Source organism: Gorilla gorilla, chromosome 12 (genome assembly GCF_029281585.2).
Source record: "Gorilla gorilla gorilla isolate KB3781 chromosome 12, NHGRI_mGorGor1-v2.1_pri, whole genome shotgun sequence".
In the NCBI taxonomy this organism is placed as follows: Eukaryota; Metazoa; Chordata; class Mammalia; order Primates; family Hominidae; genus Gorilla; species Gorilla gorilla.
This window is the reverse complement of record NC_073236.2, coordinates 106755206-106782356: the sequence shown is the minus strand read 5'-3', so window position 1 is coordinate 106782356 and position 27151 is coordinate 106755206. Positions and strand designations below refer to the sequence as shown.

General features: G+C 40.7%; 1 protein-coding gene across 17 annotated transcripts in view; it reads left to right on the top strand.

Moving 5' to 3' along the window:
* The window catches only part of LTBP1 (latent transforming growth factor beta binding protein 1), a 452790-nt gene that overhangs the window by 181216 nt on the left and 244423 nt on the right, over positions 1-27151 (top strand). For 8 of the 17 annotated variants that reach the window (XM_004029082.4, XM_004029083.5, XM_063695966.1 and 5 more), the window contains exon 5: positions 6971-7138. The exons of 3 other annotated variants lie outside the window; for them this stretch is intronic. In XM_004029082.4, coding sequence (XP_004029131.3) covers positions 6971-7138 — 168 coding nt within the window. Of the gene's footprint in view, positions 1-6685; positions 7139-27151 lie in introns of those variants that run through there. 6 more of the 17 variants (XM_063695970.1, XM_063695969.1, XM_004029084.4 and 3 more) reach the window with 1 other exon arrangement.

Sequence of the window (27151 nt, the reverse complement as noted above, 5' to 3'; positions counted from 1 at the left end):
AAGGGTGGAATGTGGGGAAGAAGAGGAAAAGGTTTTTAGGGAAAGGAAACTGCATGAGTGAGGTGTCTGAGTGGGGACCTGTGGACAGCGTGGCTTGGCTCAGGCCCTGGCTTTACATGGAGATGTGGTGGGAGGTGAGGCTAGGTTGGACCTAGGTAGGAAAGGGGCTTATTTCCTTTAAGGGAGTTTGATTTTGTCAGAAATATTTGTCATAACAATGATATAGGATCCTAATTTTCAAAGTGTGTGGTAGAGATAATTTGGGACCCTCGAGAGGAATGGCCCCCTGTTTAGCTTGTGAGTAAGCCATCAAATGTGTTCCTTGGTAAACAAATAGCCCAGTAGATATCTTATCATTTAGTCAAACTTGCTTCTCCACATACAGATAGGTGTTATTTATAGAAATGGTCAAATGCCTCCATTTACTTGCTCTTTGAAAAACAACAAATGTGGGGATAAATAAAACCTAACTATGTTCCAAAATTAAGGGACAGAAAATTTGAGTCATGTGAAGCATATGTAACCCACTGTGGTTATAAAGAGCCTATGCAAATTAGGCAGATTGCATGCGTAGTAGAGATGGAAGACAGGTAAGTGTGTTGATTGCTCTGCTCCTTATTCTGTTTACAGAGAGCAGTGAAGTCAGTCTTCTTGTCAGTTGCACATCTGCACATCCGGGTCCTCCAGCCACATGGCCATGGTGTGGAATTTAAAGCTGTGCTGCTGCGAAGACTGGCATAGAATCTTTGAGGGAGGTAGCTATTTTTCATTTCTGAAAAAATGTATCTTTTAAATGGCTTTCCCCCTTGGGAGACAGACTCTTAGAGTAACATCTTGAACTGTGATGCCCTTCACTCTCTCTAATTCCCAAAAACCCAGGGCAAACTCATTGAACCCTCAACAAGTATGGCTCCCATGACTGTCAGGATTCTAGATTGTGGCTGTGGATTACATTCTCAATTCAGAATTAGGAGATTGGGTACATTGAGCTCTTGCTCCCCCTTTCTTTTTTCCTCCTTTTTATGAACGGATTCAAGACCTTTCTTCTTGGAGGTTGTGTTTCTTCAACTCTCAGTCACAGCATTTCAAATACTACTATCTCTTCTGGATGGGGCAATGCTGGTAGGTTCTCTTAACATTCAGAATTAGGAGCAGAGAAGGGATTTCCAGATGTGTTCTAGATGAGGGATTTCTAGATGTGTTCTAGACAGGTGAGTTTTAAAAGTCATTTTGAAAGAGACACCTGGAACAGCCTGGAACAGAGACACCTGGAAAGAGACACCTGGAACAGCCTGGTATGGTTCTGGAGCCAATGATTGGGAAAAGAAAATACAGTTGGTAATAAAAGTGGAGAACGAGCAAAACAAATCCATGGCTTTTTGACATGTTCATGGTCTGTCCTTTTTTGTAAAATATTTTTCTTTAACATTATAGATCCTGAAGGGGTTCAACTGTCCAGGCATACTTCTTCAGTTTAGGGATGCGGAACACCCAGAAAAGTTCAGGACAGGCTCCGGACTGCAGTCCACGGCAGAGGCGACAGCACTTGCTGTTGGCATTCCAGTAACCAGAGGCAGCAACAGGGCACACACCTCAGTTCTAGTGGACCCAGAACCACACCAGGCTGTCCCACGGTGTCTCTTTGAAAAATTAAATATCTTACGCAGATTTTATCTATAAAGTTAGAAGTTTCCATCATGTGTCAAGATGATTCTTGCATAATATGTTGTGAAATTTTAGTAGCAAGTAATTTTCTGTTTTTCTTTTCAAAAGTACTTCAGAAATTGCTATTTCCTATTGCTTATTCAGTTATTCTCTTTAACATATTTAATTAAAATGGTTTTACTTTTAAAAAATATTATTGGCTATTTTTTCGGGTAAATTTTTAGGGGAAAAATGTCTTTTGTAAAGATGGCAAGGTTTCCAACCCATAATGACTTATGCTTTTTCTTGATCTGAGACTTGGATTTCTATCACTGTTGTAGCAATTGTTTCTCTCTGCCTCTTTCTTTAGTTACTCCTGCCTCAGTAACTCAAGAGATGGAGCTGAAAGATTACTCTGGATTCTTACCTGTGGAACTGCCCACATCAGTACTAGTGATCTCATCTGAGTTTCCTTCTTGGAGGGTTTTCCAGGACTGGGGCTGCCTGGTGAAGTAATAGATTTGATATTAATTTTTATTTACATAGCACCTTTCTTGAGGAACACAGAGCAGTCTATGGGCATTATTTTAATAGTCCAGGAGGAGTTAAGCAAGCCTGGAGAGCTGAACAATAAAGTCCTGTTATTCTAAGCATTATTTAATATTTTTATGATTTGTCCTTCAAAGAATTCTTGGCCTTCGGGTAAGCGATGGACTGCAAGTGGGAGAATGAACTGTTAGCTCAGTCTCTCTCACACCCTGAAGAGGGTACACGTGACTTGTGTATTGAATCAGCCTGTAGGTCTCTTTAAACTGGGTGGTGGCTTTAAACCACAGAGAGGTTGCTTCTTCCCAGAGGATATTGCCTGTGCTGGTTGGTCCCCATTGTTTAAGTTGGATGCATGCTAATGTGCTGTTGCGGCATTCTGGACAAATGCTGAGGAGACTGTATTTGTTCATGACATCTGATGTGAGTCTTGAACTTGTTATATTTATTTCTTTGCTTTTGGTCACATCTTGGTCTGATGACCGAACAAGGCAACTGTGCCCTTTTTTAGACTGATGTCTGTTTGTCAAGCACAGTTTTCACATTTTTATATTTTTCTCTATTGTTAACAACCCTGAAGCAGAAATGAAAGCTTTTTATCATGGGAGGAGGGGTATCGGCTTCACTTCCATCCCATTCACCATTCACTCTGAATATCTGTGGTTTGTTTTAAACCGAGTGCCAGTGCCTCTTCTTGGAGGTATAAATTTGCACAGGGTCTGGCAGACGCTGCAGACAGGATGTTGACTCTTGAGTGTCTTGACTGACTAGGAGGCCCAATGGAGGTGCTGCATGGCTCCAGGCAATCTGTGCCTCTAGCCAAGGCCTCTAAAACCCAAAGTTTTAAAGTGCTTGCTTAAGATTTTGGGGGCTGATTCACCTAAAGGGATCTAAAAATTGCATTTTTTTTCCTCCAAAGGACCAAGCACAGAAGCTGTGCCAGTGGTTTCCCTGTTAACTCCTGACTGGCCTAATTTTTGCTTCTCAGACTTATAATTCCTAATCACCTGGTAGGTGCCACTCGGGATGGTCTTCTGCCTCTGGTTAGTCCTGAGCTTGTTTTCTCACTGGTGCAGCAGGACCTTAGACCAAAATGACCTCCAGCATCCTGTGAGTCTTGGATCTCTGTGGGATCCGACAGTCACCCTTGCCCCATGCTTCGGGTTACTTTGTCTATTCCACAATTATTGGGTGCCTACTCTCTGCAAGGCATCAGGAGTCCTTGAATATTACCTTATTCAAGACATGCAAAGAAGATGCTTCTGATAGACCAAATGGCTTTTGCGGGAGAGCTTGTGTCCACTGTTAGTGAATTCCTACTAAATTCTTGAAAGGTGAGTGGTATTGCCTTCAGCGTGTCACATGTGAGGAATTTGAAGCTCAGAGCATGGATCTCTGTTTGATGAACTTTAAAACTTAAACTTTTTACACTATACCCTAAATATGTGGGAATGATTTTCAAGGAGTAGAGATGGGAGAACATATTTTCTAATCCATCCAGCATTTATGGAGATCCTGTTAGAGCTCTGGATAATAATCTAGTGTCAAAAGCAGTAGTGCATTTTCACTACCAATTTTGAGAAGATTGGCATGAAAACCTAAAGCTAATTATAATGAAGAAGTAAGTGCTTCATGGAGATGGGAGGACCCGCTTAGAATACAAGTGTCTGTTTTAGAATTAGATTACTTTATAGCAGAATGCTTGTAAAACACAAGCATTTTTATTTTTATATGAAATAAAATATAGCTTCTGCTCCCAAGAAGATGTGAACATTGTAAAAATCAGAATTAAGTCATATGAAACCGTCTCTGCCTTTTGAAAATCCAGATGATTCCAAGCCAAAAAATTTTTTTTTTTGGCAAAGAAATATAAGAAGTTTTTAATAACAATAGGCCCGGAGAATCTCCAGTGCTTATAAAGTGACTACTGTAGCTGGGAGGTGAAATGGGAATAATGATTAAGTGCTTGCTTTCTTTGGATGTCTCAGTTTGCCTAAGTGAGTGAGCATAATTTAGGTGACTGTGTGAGCATCTGTGTGGCAGCTGCTGGTGCTACAAGTTAATGCCAGAGAAGACAAAATAGTTGGCACACGGATTCTAATTTCATGATTGTACCAGGAGCCAGAAAAAGTAGGAGTTTATATTCTTTTGAAGTAGGAAAATGTTGTCTCTTTTTTTCTTGGGTTTCACACACTTGAACACACAAAGTATCCTCAAGATATTTGTAAGCATTGTCCGACAACTTAGATTATAAGCTGATTTGTTTGTGCTACTGTGAAAAAACAAATCAAACTAGGTGAATTTTCTCTGCTGGTGAAATCAGGATTCCGTTGTGTTTTTTTTGAATTCCTAAGGTAGACTCCCAGATAACTTTAAAATGTCCTGTAAGCATTTAAAGGAGGGGTTACTGAAGTGTTTAAGTAAAGTTTGATTGGAACACAGCCATGCCCACTCATTTACATATTGTTTTTGACAGGCTGCTTTCCAGCTAAGCGGGTCCACAGAGTTGAATAGGAATAGAGTCCTTTTCGCCTACAATCCTAATATAGTTACAATTTGGCCCTTTGTAGAAAAAGTTTGCTAGCCCTCGATTTAAAGTATTGACTGATAGTAGCATCCTATTGGATGTCATTTTGCAAGGTGCCAGAAGGTCTGCTTGGCCACTAGGACATCTTGCCATTTCAGACAACATGTCTTGATCCTCCAGGGTTAGAACCACCGGTGAAGGAGAAACTGTCTTGGAAAACCATTTGAAAAGAATGGAGGGCTTTCTCCTCCAGAGGAATAATTTTTCTTCTTCTAAGTGAGATGACCAACCCAGCTGATGGGTTCAAGTCCTAATTTTAGCTTTCTTTGATTAAGTGGCATTTATCTCAAAGATAACTTATTTGAAGGGCTGTCATGTGGAAGAGGCATTAGATTGTGAGGCCATGGGGAACCAAATTAGGATTAATGTGTGCAAGTTACTGTGAGGCCAGATTTCAGCTCAATAAAAAATAGTACTTGCTGGGAACTGCCATAACTATCATGTGCTTTTGTGGGTAATGAGCTGCCCGTCACTAGAGATTTTGAAGTAAAGGTTACACGACCACTTGATACGTGGAATGCAAACAGTGAATGAGAGATGGTTGCATTAGAAAACCTCTGGCGCCCCATTCCAACCCTGAAATTGGAATGGCTTCTTTGGTTAAAGTTCTTTGTTTCCAAGCTCAGCTTATGACCACAATTTTAATTTGTTGAGGGTCTTATAGAGGCATCTTGGGATGATTTTCTGAAAATATAATACTAGCCAAACCAAAGCAGTATAAAGAGAGACAAGCTTTTCTGGTGGACAAAGATGGTATAAAAAAGGCTGGCCCAGAGCCTCTCTCCCCTTTGGCCACTCCAGTCATGGAGTGGCGTCAGAAGGGCACTGCTTCTTGACGGCCTTAAAGCCTGACAGATGACTGGCTCTCTTCAGCTACTGCTACCATCTTTGCTTTCTGCCTAGTCTCCTGGAAAGAGGAAGGACCTGGCTAGGGGCCTATCGCAGATGTAGCAATGTGTCTTGGAATTTGCCAGAGACTTCATGTTGCGATCCGGCAGTGAAGGGCAGGTCTGGGTGAAGCAGAACTGCACAGAGACAGTGCAGTTCTGCCATCATAGCACAAAAGCAGCCATAGACAGTACAGAAATGAATGAGGGTGGCTGTGTTCCAGTAAAGCTTTATTTACAAAAGCAGGCAGCAAGCTGGATTGGGTCCCTGAACTGTAGCTTGCTGACCTCTGATAGAGACGTTGAAAGTTAGAAGTGTGTAGAAAATACCAGTTTCAATTCTCTCAAGTTTTGGAAAAAAGTGAAATGGCATGTCCAGAGTCACACCGTGGTTGAGCTGGGATTGTAAACCAGGATATACTTTTAGTCTAGGGCTTATTTTGTGATACCACATAGCCTCGGCTGTGTGGTCAGGTGATAGCATTTGGTTTTTAAGAGAAGGCCACGCGAATGAAAGAAAGCTCCATCCCCAGTGGCTACTCCAGGTGGTCTATGAATAGAGACAGTGAGAGCCCCAGGGTGTTATTTTTAGGGAGGCAACCCTTTATCCCTGTGACCTGGCTTACCCCTTTAAAGATGGGCCCTGTTCACAGGAAAACAAAATATATGTTGCCTAAATTCTTATGGAGAAATAGTGCCCTGGAGTTGTGAAAAAGAAATGGGCTCCCGCAGCTGCGTCACAGCATTTGATCACTTCAGCCGAGAGTGCCAGGAGATTTGAGACAGATGTTTTCAGACATGCCGCATGCCTAAAACATTTCCAGGGGTCGGGCTGCAAATAGTGACTTAATAAGTGGAGAAACAGGGAAAGTATGCAAGTTGAGGACACAAGAGTTTATTCACTGCTAGGTGCACGGCCAACCCCTTTGCATTACATCTGCCTGTCAGGGTTGGCTCTTTAATCTGTCGTGCCCTCGGTATTGCTCTTTGTCTGCCCGTGAATAAAGTGCAGCATTGTGGTTAGTAATCCCACTCCAGTGACTCGACTTCAAATGTGGTTTTGGAGTGCATCCCAGAGTTCTGTTTGCTAAGCTTCCTACTCCTGTTTCAGAGACACCACTGAATACAGAGCAGCGAGCACTGAAGGCTTCCCTCTTTCCTTAAACCTGTCGGGTTGTGGGCTCTCTCTTTTCCCCTCTTGCTCCTTTCTTTTCTTTTTTTCTGTTTTTTTAAACCTTCCAAGGCAAGTTCATGGATACTAAGCTGATGTGTTTGTTGTTCTTTTTCTCCCTGCCTCCGCTCCTAGTGAGTAACCACACTGGCCGCATCAAGGTGGTCTTTACTCCGAGCATCTGTAAAGTGACCTGCACCAAGGGCAGCTGTCAGAACAGCTGTGAGAAGGGGAACACCACCACTCTCATTAGTGAGAATGGTCATGCTGCCGACACCCTGACGGCCACGAACTTCCGAGTGGGTGAGTTCCTCCACGGTCCCTAACTGTCCTTACTGAGTCGAGTTTTATGAGATTGTAGCATTTAGACACCCCCTCCATCACACTGCTGTCTGCTTCAATGGGTGTCTGTCTATGAGTACGAATATGTTTCTTTCATGGGATCTTTTAAATTGCTTTCGGAATAATTTTTAACCTGATTTTTGGTTTCTTAGGGGAATGGCAACTAGAATATTTTCCCTTATTGCTTAGCATTTACACAGCCATGTGGTAATGGGAATATATACAGTAGAAGAGAAGAGAGTAGGTTTTAGATTTAGACCCTAAGGCATGACTTGTGCTGATAAGCTTCAAATTTTATCAGCCCAGTGATAAGTGGAATTTGTCTTAGATTTGACTCATGTAATAAATTTTGGAAGGTGGTGATGAAATTTGAAGTTTTTACTTCAAAAATAGCCAAGCTCTAAAACAAAACTCCGAGAATTGTCAAAAACCTGTACTTGGTTGTAGAAAAGGATACAGAGTTGCATCTTTTGCCACGTTTCTGCTCCGTCTCACAAGACTGAATATAAATTGATATATAACGTGGATTTGGGGAAGACAGACTGGTAGATTACTCTCAGTACTCCTTTTTTACGTGGATTTGGGGAAGACAGACTGGTAGATTACTCTCAGTACTCCTTTAAGTTAATTTAAATATGAACTAGTAGTTGCTGTCTGCAAGAAAGCCTTGTTGGTTCATTTTGAATTTTTGTTTTTTACTTTTTTGCAAATGGAGAAAGGATTGTGGTCCACGGAATGCTGTCATGTTGCCATGTTGTCATGCAATACAGTATTTTTGTCGCAGAAAAATGTCTTTTATTATTTTTTGACCAATTATGGTTTGCCATGTGTACTCAAATAATCGCAGACACCCACGTTACTTTCTGAGTTACTCACAAGAATAACCCAAATGTCAGACAGATAATAACACTGGCTAGATCTGGTCTTTTTATGGAATATTGCTGTTTAGTCTTGGAAGTGTGTGTCTGGGGGGGTGGTAGGAGAAGGGGTGTCTGTGTCAAACTGATTTACATCAAGACAAAATAAAGGGACAGCTTGAAGTTCTTATTAGATCTTTGATTATTCTGCTGTTTTATTGTGACTCCTAATCCTTAGGAGGTCAAAGCATATTTTTGATCGTCTGTACTTGGAAAAAATATGTGCCCATAGATATGATTTAAAAGGGCATTGTGAGTTTCCTGGCTATGATAGGGGTACTCTGGGCATAGTTTTTAAAAGAATTTAGCCGTTAGGTGCCAAATGGCACATTATGCTTTGCAGGGCAGGGAGCCAAGTCTAATGGGAAGTGAACTGATGATCAGGAAACTGGATTCTGGTCCTGGTCCTGCCACTAACTAGCTAATCTGTAGGGCATGCCAGTTAATATTTCTGGGCCTCAGTTTTTCTCATTCATAAAATAAATGGGATTGTATTTAATGACCTCTAAAATTTAGTCCATCTCTAAGATCATATGACTTTTTATCAGCAATAAGTAATACTATCTTCTGGCTTAAAAAAAATTTTTTTTTGGAGGGCCACAGACAAGGAGGGGAAAAGAAAAGGCAATTCCAGTAGACTGTCATGAGTCTGATGGCTTTTCACCACTTTATCTTTCTTGGTTGCCTTCCTTACTCACTGCTCCTTTCCCTCCTTGTGTTTATTGTAAATCTTTACAGTAGCAATGACAAAATAATCAAATGGGTGGTAATTTTTTGGCTTCCAGTGTATTCATTTTGAAACTAAATATTTTGAAGGCTTTGAGAAACAGAGGAAGTCTACTTGTTGAAACACACCACACACTTTCCTTTCTGGCACTGAACCAGATGTTTAGGAACAGAATATACATAGCCTACTCAAAATGCAAAATGAAGCAAAATTATTTACAAAAGCATTTCAAAAGCAGAACTCCACTCTCCATATAGGATTGGCAGAGCAGTTTAATTTTTTGAAAAGTAGAGGATGGGGTGAGAAGGATCCATAGTAATAAATAGTTTCACATTGGAAATTGTGGGAAACATTTCATTTATATTCTGAGCTATTTCCCTCTCCTGTTTACGTTTTATTTCAAATATTGGATAGTTTGAGGGACAATTTTTATGATATTTCTTTCTTAAAGAATAGTAATTTTGTAGAACTTATATACTGTGATCCTTCGAAAATACAGAAAAATTCAGAAATGTTTATGCATATATCTTTTTGGGACTTTACTGGTTTAGTGTAATTTTATTATTGCAAAAAGTGGTTTTCTGATTTTTTTCTTCTCTCTTTGTACTTGTTTATAGAATACTAAATCTTTTGACAAAAAAGACATATTTGGAAAATAGTTTAAAGTTTGGGAAAAATTCAAAATTTACTGTCACTTGTCAGCTACTCCCTTTGATCTCTAATATTTGTTGGTACTTAAAGGTGAGGGCTGGCAAACTCTTTTTGTAAAGGGCCAGATAGTATAAAATATGTTTTAGACTTTGTGGGCCATACAGTTTCTGTTACAGCTACTCAACCCTGCCATCATCGTGTGAAAGCAGCCAGAGACAATATGAACAAGAATAGGTGTGGCTGTGTTACAAAAACATTTGTTGGGCTGAATTTGGCTTGAGTGCCATTCTCTAAGGAGTCAACATAATCCAGGGAAAATTATATGGACTTCATAATTAGTTTTGATAATCAGAATAACAGAAATAATTTCCAACATTTGCATGGTGATTTACAGTTTTTGTTTGTTTGTTTGAGGATGTGGAACAGACATGATCATCGCCATTTTTTCAATACGGAAACCTAGGTTCAGAGTGTTAATTAAGTGAGCTTGCTTTAGTTTCTTGGCAAGTCAGTTAGCTATGCATAGAACCTAGATATCCTTATGCCATCTGTTTTCTTACCTACCTGGAGTCTGACCATGATGTATAGGAGGGACAAGGTGAAGGACCTCATGGAGTTGTGTCTTGTGGGAAGGCTGGCTGGGATAACAGAGAGAGAGAAAGCAACTGAGAGTCCAGCATACCGGGGCTGAATCCTGGAGTAACATTGGCTCTATGTGCTCTTTGGGCCCAGCTCACCTCCTCCACACAGTGCAGGTCCTAATAGATATGTGGAGGTTGTTCTTTTACAGGCTTGTGGGATAATTCCTTCCTTCCTTCATGCTGCTTCTGTGTTGGTCTTCTGGTCTGTGATGAGGGTGAGTCTGGGCTTTCCAGGTGTGAAAGGCAGCAGGTATTTTCGCATGACTATTGAGCATGCAGTCTCTGTTCTTGAGTATTCAGTGGGAGAAATAATAAGTATAACTTCCGCTTAATGCAACTCTAAAAGTGAGGCCCAAATGAATATGGTATCCAAAGGAAGCACTCTGAGATTCTAGAAGAGCCCATTTTTATGGATAGTGATTTTGGTATGGTTTAACAGAATAGTTACTTTAAATGGTACTTCCTATGAAGCAGGTTTCTAATGATAATGACTTTTTTTTTTTTTTTTGAGCTCAGCCTTGCTGTTTGCCCCACCCCTGCCTTTTTAAAAATGGAAACCTATCCCTTGTTGGGTGGGCTGCAGGTTCACCGTTGTTGTTTTAAAGGATTCTTAACATTTTATAGGGCTAAAATGCAGATGACCTTCTGGGATTTTTAAATTGTTTATAAAGCCTTAAGTTCCTCTGACAAGAAGAACATATAAATTCATGTCACAACTAGAATATTTCAAACACAGTAATACTGTCACTTGGTATAACTTATTTATGGAGACATTGAAAAGCAGTCATGATGGTCAAAATAACACATTTGGTTTATGTGAATCTAAAGACTCATGTTCTATTCGCACCAATTGAATAATTATAAAAAACATTGGACCATTTAAAAAGTATGTTCTCATACATTATTTCATTTGATGCTTACTGCCTCTTAGGCATATGGTAGTATCCATAATTGGCAAATATGAGCACTGTTGCTTTACTGGCTTGATTAAAGGTTGTTTCAGCCAGGTTTTCTTATCCTAGAGTCACAATACCTCTGGCTCTCCCATGTTGCCTCCTATGACCATATATTAAGTGACCATGTATAAAACATGGTAGTAGATTTTCTAAGATAAGCAAATCATAAAGCTGCCTTCTAACAGCTTATACTTTGAGGAGGAGATGAAGGGTATATGTAAATAACCCTAAATTAAGGTAGAGAGCTGCTAGCAGGCGCCCAGAGAAGGGAAATACCACTTCTAGCTGAGGGAGGATGCTTAGAGAGAAAAGAGATGGCATGCAGCTTTTATGTTTAGTTCACCTTGCTGTCCCTGTCTAGCAAGCGTGTTGTCTCATGGTGAGGGGCTGAGTAGATAAATGCAGATGGCCTGATTGTGGACTGAAGGGAGACGTGGAACTTGAAACATTGGTAAGTTCCAAAGTAAAGATGCATGGGGGAGTAGAGGGAAGAGAGAAGCAAAGTAGACATGGGAAAGAAGAATTTACCCCCCTAGAATTGGGCATGGAGATGTGAAAGCAGAGGTGGTTTCTGGGAATTGGGAATAGTTTCACTTAAATGTGGGACACATGAAAAGTAATAATCGTAGATGACAAGTTGGGAAGGCAGATTGGTGCAAGGCTGTGGAACAGCTTGAATTTCAAGCTTAGGCATTTGGATTTTACTCTTTGAGAATTTACTGAAGTTCTCTGAAAGAAGTTGATACTTGTCATTTTGAAGAAGAGAGAAGTGCTTTCAGTTTTTTAGCTAGGAAACTCATGTTTTAAGAGGCTAAATAAGTTTCTGAATGAATGACAACCTCTGGCATCCTGTAGCTGTTCTGGGGCTTGTCTGATGCTCTGCACTGAAAATCTCCTTGGAGATTTCACAAAACCGACCTAATACTGTGGTGCTGGGATGAAGAACAGAAGCAGTTCGTGCTGCTAAGCTGACTGTGTAGGTTCTCCTCACAAGGAGGGAAGAAAATTTTCTCTCGTTAAGGCATTAAATAAACTGACATAACTGCTTAAGAGGGGCAAGCATATAGAGTTTTTTCTGGAAACTTAGTTCAGTCACTGAGTTTCTCATCCTTTGCCATTCGTCATTGTTTGGACTCCTTAATGTTTGTCTCACACAGAAACCAATGAAAATCCATCGTGTCTCCCTTTCACTGGAGAATGTATTTTCCCATTAATACATTGTGCAGGTATATCTCAGGTTTTAAAAGATGTTTCAATACAATACTAAAAGAAAGTGGTTGCTTTTCCTCCAGGCAATTTAGAATGCCTAAGAACTTATCAAAGAAACCACTTCCACATACATTTAGCTATATCAAAGAATTTTATTTTCTAATACTGAATAAATGTCATAATGTAGAGCATTTTCCTTTTATTTATTTATTTTATTAATTAATTAATTTTTTTTTTTTTTGAGATAGAGTTTTGCTCTTGTTGCCCAGGCTGGAGTGCAGTGCCGCCATCTCAGCTCACTGCAACCTCTGCCTTCTGGGTTCAAGTGATTCTCCTGCCTCAGCCTCTCGAGTAGCTGGGATTACAGGCACCTGCCACCATGCCTGGCTAATTTTTTGTATTTTCTGTAGAGACGGGGTTTCACTATGTTGGCCAGGCTGGTCTTGAACTCCTGACCCCAAGTGATCCACCCACCTCAGCCTCCCAAAGGGATTACAGGCGTGAGCCACCACGCCCGGTCTTTTCCTTTTTATTTTATTTAAGCTGTAGACCACCTTTAAAAGGCTAGTATTAGGAACAGTTATTCATTTAACATGCATTTATTGAGCACATACTATGTGCCAGGTATGGGTTCAGGCAATAGCAGTGCACTAAATAAAAGTCCTTGCCCTCCTCTAGCATTACAGAAACAGTGTGGCTACAACGTGGATGAACCTCAAAGATGCTAAGTCAAATAAACCAGTCACAAAAAACCAAATACAGTATGAGTCCATTTATATGAGATGCCTAAAGTAGTCAAGTTCAAAGAGAAAGTAGAATGGTGGTTGCCAGGGGTCACATGGGTGGAATGGGGAGTTGTTTAATGGGTATAGAGTTTCAATTTTGCAAAATGAAAAAGTTCTGGAGATTTGATACAGAATAATGTGAATGTACTTAGCACTACTGAACCACAGCACTTAAGAATAGTAAAGATGGTACATATTACATGTATTTTACCACAATTATAAAAACACATTTTAAAAATATAGTATATGTGTACACTACTGTCAAATAGATATTACCAAAAATATACTGTAAGAAACGTATATGAACTAATGTCAGGAAGTGATAGACACTCTGAGGGAAAACAAAGCTGAGAAGGGGGATGGAGAATGGGGAGTGTTGGTGGAAGGCGTGGTTGCTATTTTAGAGAGCTCAGGGCATGCAGGGCTGTCTGATGAGATAACATTGGAGCAGGGACCTGATGAAATGGTGATGAGTGTTGTGAGGAAACATCGCTTGCATTGTCATCAGACTCTGACCCTGCTTTTTATTTTGTCTAAACCGTGGAGCACCCCCCCAAAAGGCTGACATTTGGAGCATTCTTCCAGACTTTGCCTATCTCCCATCTTGAGTTTGGTTTCATCGGCCTGCTTTGTATCAGGGAATCAAATTAATATCTGCAGATAAAGAGCCTTATACACAGAGGAAAGAGGCAACCAATTCTTGTTCTTTGGGTGAAAAAAAGGATACAGTCCTGGAATTCTTGCAGGAGTCTTGGTGATTTATAATAAAAAGTAAAGGTCTTAGATTTTAAAAAGGTTATCAAGAAAGTAGTGTCACCTTTCTTCAGCATTCTTTTTTTTAGACGGAGTCTAACTCTGTCTCCCAGGCTGGAGTGCAGTGGCGGGATCTCGGCTCACTGCAAGCTCCGCCTCCCGGGTTCACGCCATTCTCATGCCTCAGCCTCCCAAGCAGCTGGGATCACAGGCGCCCACCACCACGCCCGGCTAATTTTTTTTTTTTTTGCATTTTCAGTAGAGATGGGGTTTCACTGTGTTAGCCAGGATGGTCTCGATCTCCTGACCTCGTGATCCGCCCGCCTCGGCCTCCCAAAGTGCTGGGATTACAGGCGTGAGCCACCTTGCCGCATGGCCCTTTCTTCAGCATTCTTTTATGGAGGGCAGATCAGATGAGTTTGGTATGGAGCTTGCTTTTAATTAAGGGAAATAAAATTGGTTCTTGCTTGTGAGTGGTGTAGAGGGTGCGTGGTGGTGGTGGGCAGAGGGCAGGAGGACCCTGGGTAGAGGAAGGGGTGCGTGGAAAGGTGATTCCATGGGTTACTTGGAACAAGAAGGGCAATAGGTTGACCTTAAGAGCCAGAATCAGGAGAGAATAAGGTCCTTTTGGTTGAAGATGAAGACAACTGAGGCAGAGAAGGGCGGTGGGGCGGGGGGCAGAGTGGTTGTATAAGAACATATGTCTGTAGCCAGGACAGTTTTTTAAAAATTAAGCTTAACTAAAAGAGGGGTCCGTGGTTTGCCAGATCTGTGAGAAAGGCACATGTGATAGATTGCTCCTTTTAAGCCATGCCTGGCCTGTATCGTGGGAGTGGATGGGGCTCCTTGAAAGGGTTGTGCTAGGCCAGCCTGGAATAAATAACCTTTCAAAATTCCTTGGAGTCTGTAACACAATGTCACAAAGTGTGTATTCTTTCCTAGGCTGTCGGCTTGAGCATACGGAGTGATCTTTGGAAAAGTCTAAACTGCTTAGCATAGCATGCAGGGCCCTGCTGCCTGGCTCCACGGCATTCACTTTGGCCGTGCCCCTTCTTCCACCCCAATCCTCTACTTCTGCCAAACTGAGCCTCCAGGGATACCAAAGGTCCCCAAGTGCTCCGGGGTGTCTTGTGCTCCTGTGTCTCTGTGCACACTGCTCTCTCTGCCTGGAGGGTACATTTCCCTACCCAGTCTGCTTGGGCAATCACCCACTTCTTTTTCAAGACTCAGCCAAGTGACGATCATGCTACAGAGCCTCATTTCCCTTATTTGTTGACATGCCTGTTTCTTCCACTACACCCTAAACTGATTGGGAACAAAGACTTGTTGGGTCTGATTGGGTCCACTCCATCTTGGCACCTCCAGTGCCAGCACAGTGCCTCGCTTTGGAGATGCTGAATGCATTTTTGTTGACAATAAATTGTTTATGCGGCTGCCTGGGCTGTGAGGTGTACACAGAATTTACCTGATACAGCTTCATCATTAGTTCTCAGGCAAGTAAAATCACAGAAGTAAAATAATTAACTGAGAAGACTATGTTAGAGTTTAGGGGCATAGGAAATAGGATATTCCACTGACCGCAAGATGCATGAAAAAGGACACCCTGGTAGCAATTTACATGGAGCTTTAAGTTTTTAACACTGACTTCACTGTACTTTCTACTCATGGGCAAAGTGCAATTAGATTTCCATATCTTTAGTACAGCTGTTCCTGCTGCACAGAATTCCTGCTCCCGCTCTTGCATCCATGTAAATACTGACAGTCTTTTACGGAAGAACCTTAAGTTCCGTTTCAAGCTGTTTTTTTTTTTTTTTCTTTCCTATTATACCTCTAGTCATTACTATGTCATTTGACACTTGGTTGTCTAGCTTCAGGTATATTGACTGGCTCCAGGACCCTGGGTTGGTAATCTCACCTCTCTCATTCTTGACTTCCCTGCATGTAAAACAAATCATATGATATCCTAACCTTCCTTGGAGGGCTATTCTGAGGCTCACAAGAAGGGGCAGACTGAAGGTGCATATGGACTCCTTGGATTGACTGGAAGACCTTTGTCTCTTTCTGAAGATGATAAGTCCTTTTCTTAATTCTCAAACTCCATCTCGTGTGCTGTGGGGTAGAGGCATTGAGAGAGAGTGTGCTTATGTCTCCTGGAGCTTGGTGCTCCCTGTGCACCCCAGAGACAGTGGTTGCTTTATTTACTGATCCTAACAGCACAATAGCATCAAGAAGGATATAGAAGGACAATTTCTTTACCCCTTCACTTTGGTGCTCTGGTAGGAGCGCACAGAAGGTTCTGTACTTGTTTACACTTAAGCTTGCTGTGGGTAGGTTAGACCTTGCACAAAAATAATATCAGGCTTCAATATCATATGGCCAAGACAATATTGTAGCACCATGTCCTCTCTGCCTTGGATCATGCTTCTTCTTGAGTTCACTTGCTTACACAGGAAGCTGTTGCATGTTGCCAAGCCTTCTGGCAAGGGTAAAAGCATTTAAACAGTGTAATACATTTTGGAACCAAAAGCTGTGGTCAGGAGGAAAAGTAATCATCTTGAATAGACGGGGGCATCTCCAGTGATGTATGATTATAACATTTGATCCTACTTTGTGCTGTTCAGTTTGCTGTTGGTTGTGTAACTTACCTCTGGGCTCCTAGGTTAGAGTAAATTTAAGGAAGCTGGACTTAAAATAGATATTTGTAATCACATTTATGCGATGCAGTATATATACCTGCAACATTTATTGGCATATGAGTTGATCTCAATTTTGCATCTGTAGTATAAAAGTCAAGTATTTGTACCAACTTCTAACTATCAAGAGGTGTTTATATGTGTGTATGTAAATATGTATTTCCAGGTGGAGAAAGAATAATTAATTTGTCTATTGTTGGAAAGCTTCCTGGACTAACATCACAAATGATGTGAAAATGTTTTTGAGGTCAGCCACATAGTCATCTTCATGCTAAGCAGTCCAGGAAAATAAAATAACTATCAAATGGAGAAGGATAAAGTTAGTGAGCATTTTAAGATTCATTCTCCAAATTTATATTATAAAGAAAGAAAATAAGAAGAGTCAGATGCCCTTCCATTGCCAATTTAATGTAATACTGTCATTGATATACTTATTAAAACTTGATTTTCTATTTAGTTGAAGGGTATGGGCCTAAGGAATGGTTTACTGTTCAACCTCATTATCTTGAATTTAGACTCATGCAATACTTACTGAAAGACTGGCATGACTGAGTGTTGGCTTTTCCTAAGGTTTGGTTGGGGAGAAAAAAAAAAAACTTTATGCAATACTGAGAGATTTCGTCACTCTGAGACCAAACTTCATTCAGATGCCCATCAGCTTCAATAAGAATTGGTCTGGATTATGGGGACTTTATAAGTTTTCCTAGTGTAGAGATTCAGCCTAATTTTCATCAGATTCTCCCTAGAAGAGGTAAAAGGAAAACTTGTCATTAGATTTTACTACAGTGAGGAAAGCAGACCACTGCCCTTCTCCTGGCAAGTTAGGAAGTATCCTAGAGCATTCTTAGCTAAAGTCTTATTTAGCAAGATTAGAATATGTCACTTTTCGCCACTGCATTGTTCTTTTCTGAAGAAAGGGTGATTTATGAGTCCTCTGGATCTTCTTGTATTAATAACATCTTGAGCCAGCTGTTTTATTGGGTGTACACAGAGGGTAATTAGAAACATCTGAGAATCCCATAGCGTGCCCAAAAAACCATGACGCTGTGTGGAAATGAAAAAAAATAACATTAATGCCAAAATTGTGTACTTGGTAAATAGATGAATAAGTATTCAACAAAATTTCCTTTGTATTATACCATTTTCCAAAAAGAAGCTAAAGTCTAAAGGCTGAAAATATCCCTTTATTGAAATACACTCACTGCAGAAATCATAACCTTATTTGGTAAAAGCCTACTGACTCTGCTGTTCATACAGTAATTATCATTTCCCTTCTGTCAAAGTCTATCATATTTTGGACCATTTTGTGCCAGAAGAAGTATTTCTTCTTTTTACCTGGCAGTTACTTGAAAATTTTAGACTTCTGAAGGATCTCATTTAAGGAAATTAACTCTTAAAAGCACTAAAAGGACTAATAGTGTCCAATTTACGTAATAGTCTATCCTAGAAATCGGGTTGGGATGTAGGAGTTTGGGCTCTATTTCAGCTGGTTATTTGAAATTTGATCTGCTGCAGTGGTGGCTGAGTTTGAAGTATTTGTGGATGCAGCAGCAACAGCCACTAAGTTCTCGGGGCTTGATTTAAATCAGGCACTGCTCTTCTTACTCTCAAGACAAAATCTAGACAAGAAAACCTAACAATTTGATGGTGGCTTGTGAATGGTTCCTTTCATTTTCATTCACAAATAACAAGCCCCTATGAGAAGTCAATGTTGAGTCACACAGACATAGCCGAGGCAGACATGGGCAGAGTGGAGGGTGGAAGCCTCCATTGTCTTTCCAGCCTGTCTTGCTTTGCATGTCCCTATTCAGTATGCCATTTTTATTCTCTTTAATTGTTTTGAACGGATTCCTCATTGATCACATGTATTAGTCCATTCTTGCATTGCTGTTAAATCTACCTGAGACTGGGTAGGTTTCAAAGAAGAGGTTTAAGGAACTCACAGTTCTGCAAGCTGTACAGGAAGCATGGGTGGGGAGGCCTCAGGAAGCTTACAATCATGGTGGAAGGCAAAGGGGAAGCAGGCACATCTTACATGGTTGGAGAAGGAGGAGAGAGTGAAATGGGAGATGCTACACACTTTTAAACAACCAGATCTTGTGAGAACTCATTGTCACAAGAACAGCAAGGGAAAGTTCGCCCCCATGATCCAGTCACCTCCCACCAGGCCCCTCCTGGGCCTGGGGATTACACTGGGGATTACAATTTTATATGAGATTTGGGTGGGAACACAAATCCAAACTATATCATTACAGAGGTGAAGTTGTAGCTAATTGTGTGTTTTGCTAGAGGTTGTCAGTGACTTAATGAAGCCCCTGGAAGGAGAAGTGGATTCACCTGTGTAAAAATGTTTACAGGGTAGGATATAATTAGTAACTCAGAAATGTGACTTCAAATGCCTGCCTTCTTCAATCCCTAAATCAGAGATTCTCAGTACTGATAATATTATACAACAGAATCTAGGAATGCTCAAAAGGTACAGATGCCCAGCCTGCACCCCAGGGTCTCTAAATCAGAATTTCTCAGTGTGCTTTGGATATGTGTATTTTGAAAACAAATAATGTAGGCAATTGTTATACTTAGCTTTGGTGGAGAACCAATAGTCTAAACCAGTGCTTATTACCCTTTAATGTCCATAGGAGTCATTGTGGATCTTATTAAATGCAGATTCTGATTCAGAATCAGAATTCTGGGTAGAGCCTGAGATTCTGCATTTCTACCACATGCTCTGAGGATGCTGTGCTGCCCACCTGTGGATCACTCTGTGAGTTGTAAAGGTCTAAACTATTATTAATCCACTCTGATAAAGATATGTCATCAATTAATGATGTTTATTATCGAGCTCTTAAATGAGCCTGATACTATATTAGGAAATGATTTATAAATGCCAAAAGAGACTCAACCATATCATCAAATATGTTAACCTTTTTCAAATCTCCTACCTCAGGTCCTGCTCCTGTTAGGGCTGAGGTTTCCTCATTCTGCGAGGCAGCGTCTCAGGCAGAGTCCTACCAGGATGGCTTAAGCCTGTGGAAAACTTATGCATGATTGCCATATGAAATGCCGGGAGGGCAGGCTGCCTTCTTAATTCATCCTACCGTTTCAGCTCACTCCAGTCTGCCTTGTCTTCAGAATTTTTCAGGGGATGGTGAGAAAGTATTTTTGTTCACATGTACCCTAAATTACAAGGGATATGTGTCAAGCCCTCCAAAGAATTTTCACCTTTTTTGCTTCAGTGGAGCAGACTTGGCTTCTGCAAGCACAGCCAGCATCCCAGGAAGTGAAATGACAGATACTGCCTTTTGTCTTCAGCTTTGGGATGTAGCCCAAATCCCATAACAGGAGTTCAATTCCATAGTCTGCACAATATCTCAACAAAACATTACCAGCTGCCAATAGTGTGGTGGTCTTATATGCAAGGATGATACTCTTGGTTTACTAGTAATAGGACAGATATTTCGTTGTCTTTCCAGGAAGGTGGAAGGGGAGATATATTTGCATAGGTCCATCCTTATTCTTGTTAAGCCCTACTTGGGATTGATGTTAAGCATTTTGATGATATTTGAGGATACCATCTTTAATTTGAGACAAGAGAAGCTACACTTGAATTAATTGAATGGCATCAATTAGTTTAAACCTGTCATGTAGCCATCATTCTTTCTGATAACATGTGTTCTCTATGCTGATAACATATGTTCTCTATGCTGAACTTGCCTACCTGAATTGTCCAGATTTTGACTTATGAACATGATACTTGAGAGTACTTTGAGCACAGAGTTGAATTAATAGAAAATAAAATAGAGTGAAGATGAATTCATTCACTGGTATCACAAAATTGCAACTTTCCCTTCTGTGTGTCATCAAAACCTCATTACATTTCCTTCACCTCACTCTGGCCTCTCCTCTTTCCCACACGGTCTACTAATACCTAGCTTCTTTCTCTTATTCCCCATCTCCAATTCTCTTATTTCACTTGCACCCATCAGGCATATCCTTAGCTGGGTGCTCACTTAGCTCACTCTGTTACTCTGAAATATTTGGTTCACACTCATAATGCAGAAGTGAAGTGGAAAAACTGTTTGTCTGTCAAATAGTTCTCAACTGGGGCAGTTTTGCACCCCCACCTAAGAGACACATTTGGCAATGCCAGCAAACATTTTTGGTTATCCAAATTTGGGGGTGCTCCTGGCATATAGTGGGTGGAGGCCAGGGATGCTGTGTGTGTCCTACAATGTACAAGAGAGCTCCCATGGGCCGGGCGCGGTGGCTCATGCCTGTAATACCAGCACTTTGGGAGGTCGAGGTAGGCGGATCACGAGGTCAGGAGATCGAGACCATTCTGGCTAACACAGTGAAACCCCGTCTCTACTAAAATATAGAAAAAATTAGCTGGGCGTGGTGGCAGGCGCCTGCAGTCCCAGCTACTCTGGAGGCTGAGGCAGGAGAATGGCGTGAACCCGGGAGGCGGAGCTTGCAGTGAGCCGAGATCGTGCCACTGTACTCCAGCCTGGGCAAAAGAGCGAGACTCCGTCTCACTCACAAAAAAAAAAAAAAAAAAAAAAAGAGAGAGAGAGCTCCCATGGCAGGTAATAATTTGGGCCCAAAATGTCATTAGCAACAAAGTTGAGAAGGCCTGCTCTAAGCATTGCCATTCTTTCCTATCAGACAACATCTTAGATCCTGTTTCCTATTTTGTCCAGGTCCTTGGAAAACCCTCCCTCTTAATCTCAAGATTGTTCTGTAGATGAAATCTCTAGCCTTCTGTCACAAATGTCTTCCTTTGATGATGGTGCCACAGCAAACCCACAGCTTGCCTTTCAACTGTCCTTGCACATGTGTTGACCTAGTCAACTGGACCCAGGCTCCTAGAGGCTTGATTTACATTTGATAATTTCTATGAGATGATCACATTGGATTTCAAAGGGTGCAAGGATTGAGATGGTTTGGGATGTGATGGGCCTTCATTCTGAAGATTCTCTGGAAACTGAAACAAGAAATGACAAATGGGAAACCATTTAGCACAGGAGGCGTTTTTTTGCACGTCTCAGAAGTGATCGTATAACAGAAACTGCTTTTCAGCACTGACCATTGCTACTGTGGATGCTCATTTGCAATGTGTCTGAGCTATGGCTGTTGGAAAAGGAGGGAATTCTGAGTGTGTTTATTTGAACGATAGCATCATCACACTTTCAAATAAACATAACACCTTGGGAGGGTATGGGTTTGTTATTTCTAACCCAAACATCTTTACACATGCCTTTTGAAGGATCATTTTGCCAAGTTTGAAAGAAAAAACTATTCAAGCATTAAAAGTCTGACATATTATTTAACTCATTGAAAAAAGAAAAACCTCTTTGGGGCCAAAACACTCTAGGTCAGCTGGACAACAAAGTGTATCATGTTTTTAAAGCATTCACTTTTGGACCAAGAAATGGCCCTAGGGAGCAAGTAAAAGACATTGCCCTCACCTGCATATAAAGTCATATAGCAGTCTTCTGTTATGTTTTGGTCATCTTGCCTGGGAAACTTGGAATTTTCACAGTTATTTCTTTTGTGCTTTTTTACTTGAATGAAATGCCTGTTCTTAATTCCCTCGGTGTGTAGGGGGGTTATATTTTATTGCTTATCTTCATGAGACCCCCAAACCCATAATTTACATGACTGATTTTTTCCCCAATTGTATCATTTTTTAGTTGTAAAATATACATAATACAAAATTTATTATTTAAGCTCTTTTTAAGTGTATGTTTTAATGGCATTGAGTATATTCATAATTTTGTTCAGCCATCATCACTATCCATGTAGTGATAACTTTTCATCATCTCTAACAGAAACTATACCCATTAAGTAAAAATTCCTCATTCCTTTCTCCCCTAGCCTCTGGTCACCCCTGTTCTACTTTCTGTCTCTATGAATTTGAGTATTTTAGAGACTTACTATTTGTCCTTTTGTGACGAGCTTATTTCACTTACTTTGCTTTCTTTTCTTTTCTTTTTTCTTTTTCTTTTCCTTTTTTTTTTTTTTTTTTTTTGAGACAGAGTCTCGCTCTATTGCCCAGGCTGGAGTGCAGTGGCAACCTCCACCTGGGAGGCGGAGGTTGGCCCACTGCAACCTCCGCCTCCCAGGTTCAAACGATTCTCTTGCCTCAGCCTCCCAAGTAGCTGGGATTACAGGCATGCGCCACCATGCCTGGCTAATTTTTAAAAATATTTTTAGTAGAGGCACGGTTTCACCATGTTGGCCAGGCTGGTCTCAAACTCCTGACCTCAAGTGATCCACCTGCCTCAGCCTCCCAAAGTGCTGGGATTACAGGCGTGAACCACCACACCTGGTCTCACTTACTGTGTTTTCAAGGTTCATCCATACTGTAGCATGTTTTCTTTTTAAGGCTGAATGCAGTTCCGTTATTTGCATACACTACCTTTTGTTTATGCATTCATCTGTCGATGTATATATTTAGGTTGTTTCTACCTTTTTGCTATTGAAAATAATGTTGCTATGAGCCCTGATGTATAAGTATCTGTTTGAGTTCCTGCTTTGAATTTTTTGGTGCATATACCTAGAAGTGGAATTTCTGGGTCAGGTGATAATTCTCTGTTTAACATTTTGAGGAGCTGCCAAAGTGTTTTCCCCAGAGGCTGTGCCATTTTACATTCCCACCAGCAGTGTGTGAGGGTTCCAGTTTCTCTACATCCTTGACAACACTTATTTTCCCATTCTTTTATTGTGCTTCAGCTTACCGTTTTTTTTGTATTTTATTTTATTTTTCTTCCCATGGGTTATTGGGGTACAGGTGGTATTTGGTTGCACGAGTAAGTTCCTTATGGTGATTTGTGAGATTTTGGTGCACCCATCACCCGAGCAGCATATTCTGTACCCTATTTGTAGTCTTTCATCCCTTGCCCCACTCCCACCCTTCCCTCTAAGTCCCTAAAGTCCATTGTATTATTCTTATGCCTTTGTGTCCTCATAGCTTAGCTCCCACATATCAGTGAGAACATACGATGTTTGGTTTTCCATTCCTGTGTCGCTTCACATAGAATAATAGTCTCCAGTCTCATCTATGCAGCAAATGCCATTAATTCCATCCTTTTTATGGCTGAGTAGTATTCCATTGTGTGTGTGTGTGTGTGTGTGTATCACAGTTTCTTTATCCACTCATTGATTGATGGACATTTGGGTTGGTTCCACAATTTTGCAGTTGTAACTTGTGCTGCTATAAACATGCGTGTGCAAGTTGGAAAAACCCTTCTAGACATTGGCTTAGGCAAGAATTTTGTGACTAAGAACCCGAAAGCAAATGCAATAAAAACAAAGATAAATAGCTGCGACTTAATTAAACTAAAGAACTTTTGCATGGCAAAAGGAACAGTCAGCAGAGTGAATAGACAACCCACAGAGTGGGAGAAAATCTTCACACTCTATACATCTGACAAAGGACTAATATCCAGAATCTACAAGGAACTCAAAAAAGCAGTAAGAAAAAAACAAACAATCCCATCAAAAAGTTGGCTAAGGACGTGAATGGACAATTCTCAAAAGATGATATACAGATGGCCAACAAACATGAAAAAGTACTCAGCATCACTAATGATCAGGGAAATGCAAATCAAAACTACAATGCGATACCACCCACTCCTGCAAGAATGACCATAATTAAAAAATCAAAAAACAGTAGATGTTGTCGTGGATGTGGTGAACAGGGAACACTTGTACACTGCTGGTGGGAATGCAAACTAGTATAGCCACTATAGAAAACAGTGTGGAGATTCCTTAAAGAACTAAAAGTAGAACTACCATTTGATCCAGCAATCCCACTACTGGGTATCAACCCAGAGGAAAAGAAGTCATTATACGAAAAAAGATATTTTCCCATTTTTTAATAAAGTAATAGCCATACTAGTGGGTATGAAGTGGTGTCTCATGGTTTTGATTTGCATTCCCCTAATGATTGATGATGCTGGCCTCTTCGTGAGCTTATTAGCCATTTGTATATCTTCTTTGGAGAAATGTCTGTTCAAGTCCTTTGTCCAATTTTGAATTGGTTTGTCATAGTTGATTTTTCAAGAAAAACCTGGGATTTCCATTTAACAAGCTAAATACTTAACTACAGTATTATCTCTAGCTGATAAATGATGGTGAATCTTTCGGGAGACCTGAGTTTTAATACTGGTGCTGCTACTTGGACAAGACTCAAATTTTTAAGTCTTAATTTCTTCTTCTCTAAAAAGGAGGAGTTCAGGAAGTAGATGCTCAAGATCCTTTGCAGCCCTAAAATTCTATCATTTTGTTGAATATGAAACATATCTACGCAGAGAATGCTGGAGTGTAAATGAGATGAGGCTATCTTTCTGATGTTTTACTCTGAAAATATTTACTGTGCTTTCCAAGGAGGTACAGTATGTTCCCCTTTGTACTTTTTTGGGCTCTGTTTTCCACTTTGAATCAAAGGATGATTTTGTACAACTCCAGTGATACATTGTGTGGTGATGTGTCATCAGCTTGACAAGTTTCATCAGAAAAGTTAAGGCCTGAAAGATTTCAAAAACTTGTAAGTGACTCTGTATTTTCCTTGCTTGGTTTTTAAAATCAAAGTTCTTAGAAGAGTTTGGCTAGAAACAGAATGACTCCATGGTGGCCTGAAGGAAGCACAGCTTGTTTGGAGCAGGATGAAAGGATGGAGTCAGGTTGGGCCAATAAGGCTGCAGAGGACAAGTTTTTAGTTTAGCTTTTTTAAAAAGAAAACTGAAATGAGAGCCTGCAAGCCTTAGAATGTGCTGGAGTCCTGCTACAAATGATAACAAATGGATCATTCACATTAAAAATCTGAGCCATGAAGGGTCTAAATTGCCTCACTGTGGGGAAAAAGTCAAAAGCCAACTTTAAACTTAAGGAAAATCATTTTTATAATAAACGAAAAGGTAGTTTCCTAATACATATTTGAATTCATTTATCTCTTGCCAATTCCTGGTAAATTCTGAGTGAATTCTGAATTTATCTAGATTAATAGCATCTTGAATTTTTTCTTCACATGGAATTAAAGAAAAGGCCAGACATGTGAGCATTCTTTAGCAGTCAAAATACAGCCTTGAGTGGCACTTGTGCCAGAGATCCACCCGGCTCCGTGTCCCCAGAGGCGGCATCAGTGGCACCGATTTCCTTTAGGAAACTGGGGGGTGGAGGAAAAGTTGGGGTTTTATTCCCCCAGCCCCCTCCTGCAGGGTCCCTGAAGGTGGTTTATGTTCCTCTACCTCAGGCCACAGCGCTGTCAGGAGGCACTTCTCTGTGCCAGTTCTTTGCTTTTGCAACCCCGGGGTTCTTGCTGTGGGTTTCCCAGAACTCTTCCTGTACCTTTGTCAAGAGTCTCTTTATTAAACTGTATTAAATTTTGCACCACTTGAATGTGCCTTTCTTTCCTGACTGGCCCTTGACTCATACCAAAATTACATTAGCTAGGCCTGTAGGTAGATTTTTTTTAGGTTGATCTGTATGGCATCTTTAAAAAAATGGAATTAGGTTTTTCGAATATGTAACATATAGTGCAAAATTTAAAAGGGACAAGAGGACCTACTGTAGAGTGAAGAGTCAGTTTTCTTCCCATTTTTGTATTCCAAACACTCATTTCTCCTTCCCAGTGAGTAATACTCTTTCCCATTTCTGTCTTCTCCCGGAATCTGAATGTACTGGCATATGTGTATATATATCCTTGAAACTGCTAGAATATTTTATTTATTGTATTGTACCATGCGTTGTTCAGTTAGCAGTCCTTATCAGCACAAATAAATCTGCCTTGTTCTTTATAAAGGCTGCATATTCCATCCTGGCATATAATATAACTTATTGAACTGGACTGAATTGTTGGGCAGTTGACCTTTCTACTTTTGCTGTTATCATCCAAGCGACAGTGAATAATGAAAGTCTTAGTATACATTTGTGAATATCTAGGATAAATTCTTAGAAACAAAATTGCTGCATCAAAGGGTATGTGCTTATTTAATTTGAATAAATATTTGCCAAATTATCTGCCATAAAAGTTGAACTAGGCTGGGCGCGGTGGTTCACACTTACAATCCTAGCACTTTGGGAGAGCGAGGTGGGAGGATCACTTGACGTCAGGAGTTCGAAACCAGCCTGACCAACACAGTGAAATCCCATCTCTACTAAAAATACAAAAATTACCTGTGCTTGGTGGTGGGTGCCTGTAAGTCCAGCGACTTGGGAGGCTGAGTCAGGAGAATCACTTGAACCTGGGCGGTGGAGGACGCAGTGAGCCGAGATCATGCCATTGTACTCCAGCCTGGGCTACAGAGTGAGACTCCATCTCAAAACAAAACAAAACAAAAAGTTGAACTAATTAGTTTTCCCAGCAATATATGAACTTGTCTGTATCACCATACCCTTTCTAATACAGATTATTATCATTATTATTATTATTTTGAGACAGAATCTCACTCAAGATTGGAACTACAGGCGCGTGCCACCATGCCTGGCTAATTTTTGTATTTTTAGAAGAGATAGGGTTTCACCATATTGGCCAGGCTACTCTTGAACTCCCGACCTCATGGTCTGCCTGCCTTGGCCTCCCAAAGTGCTGGGATTACAGGCGTGAGCCACCACGCCCAGCCTCTAATACAGATTATTA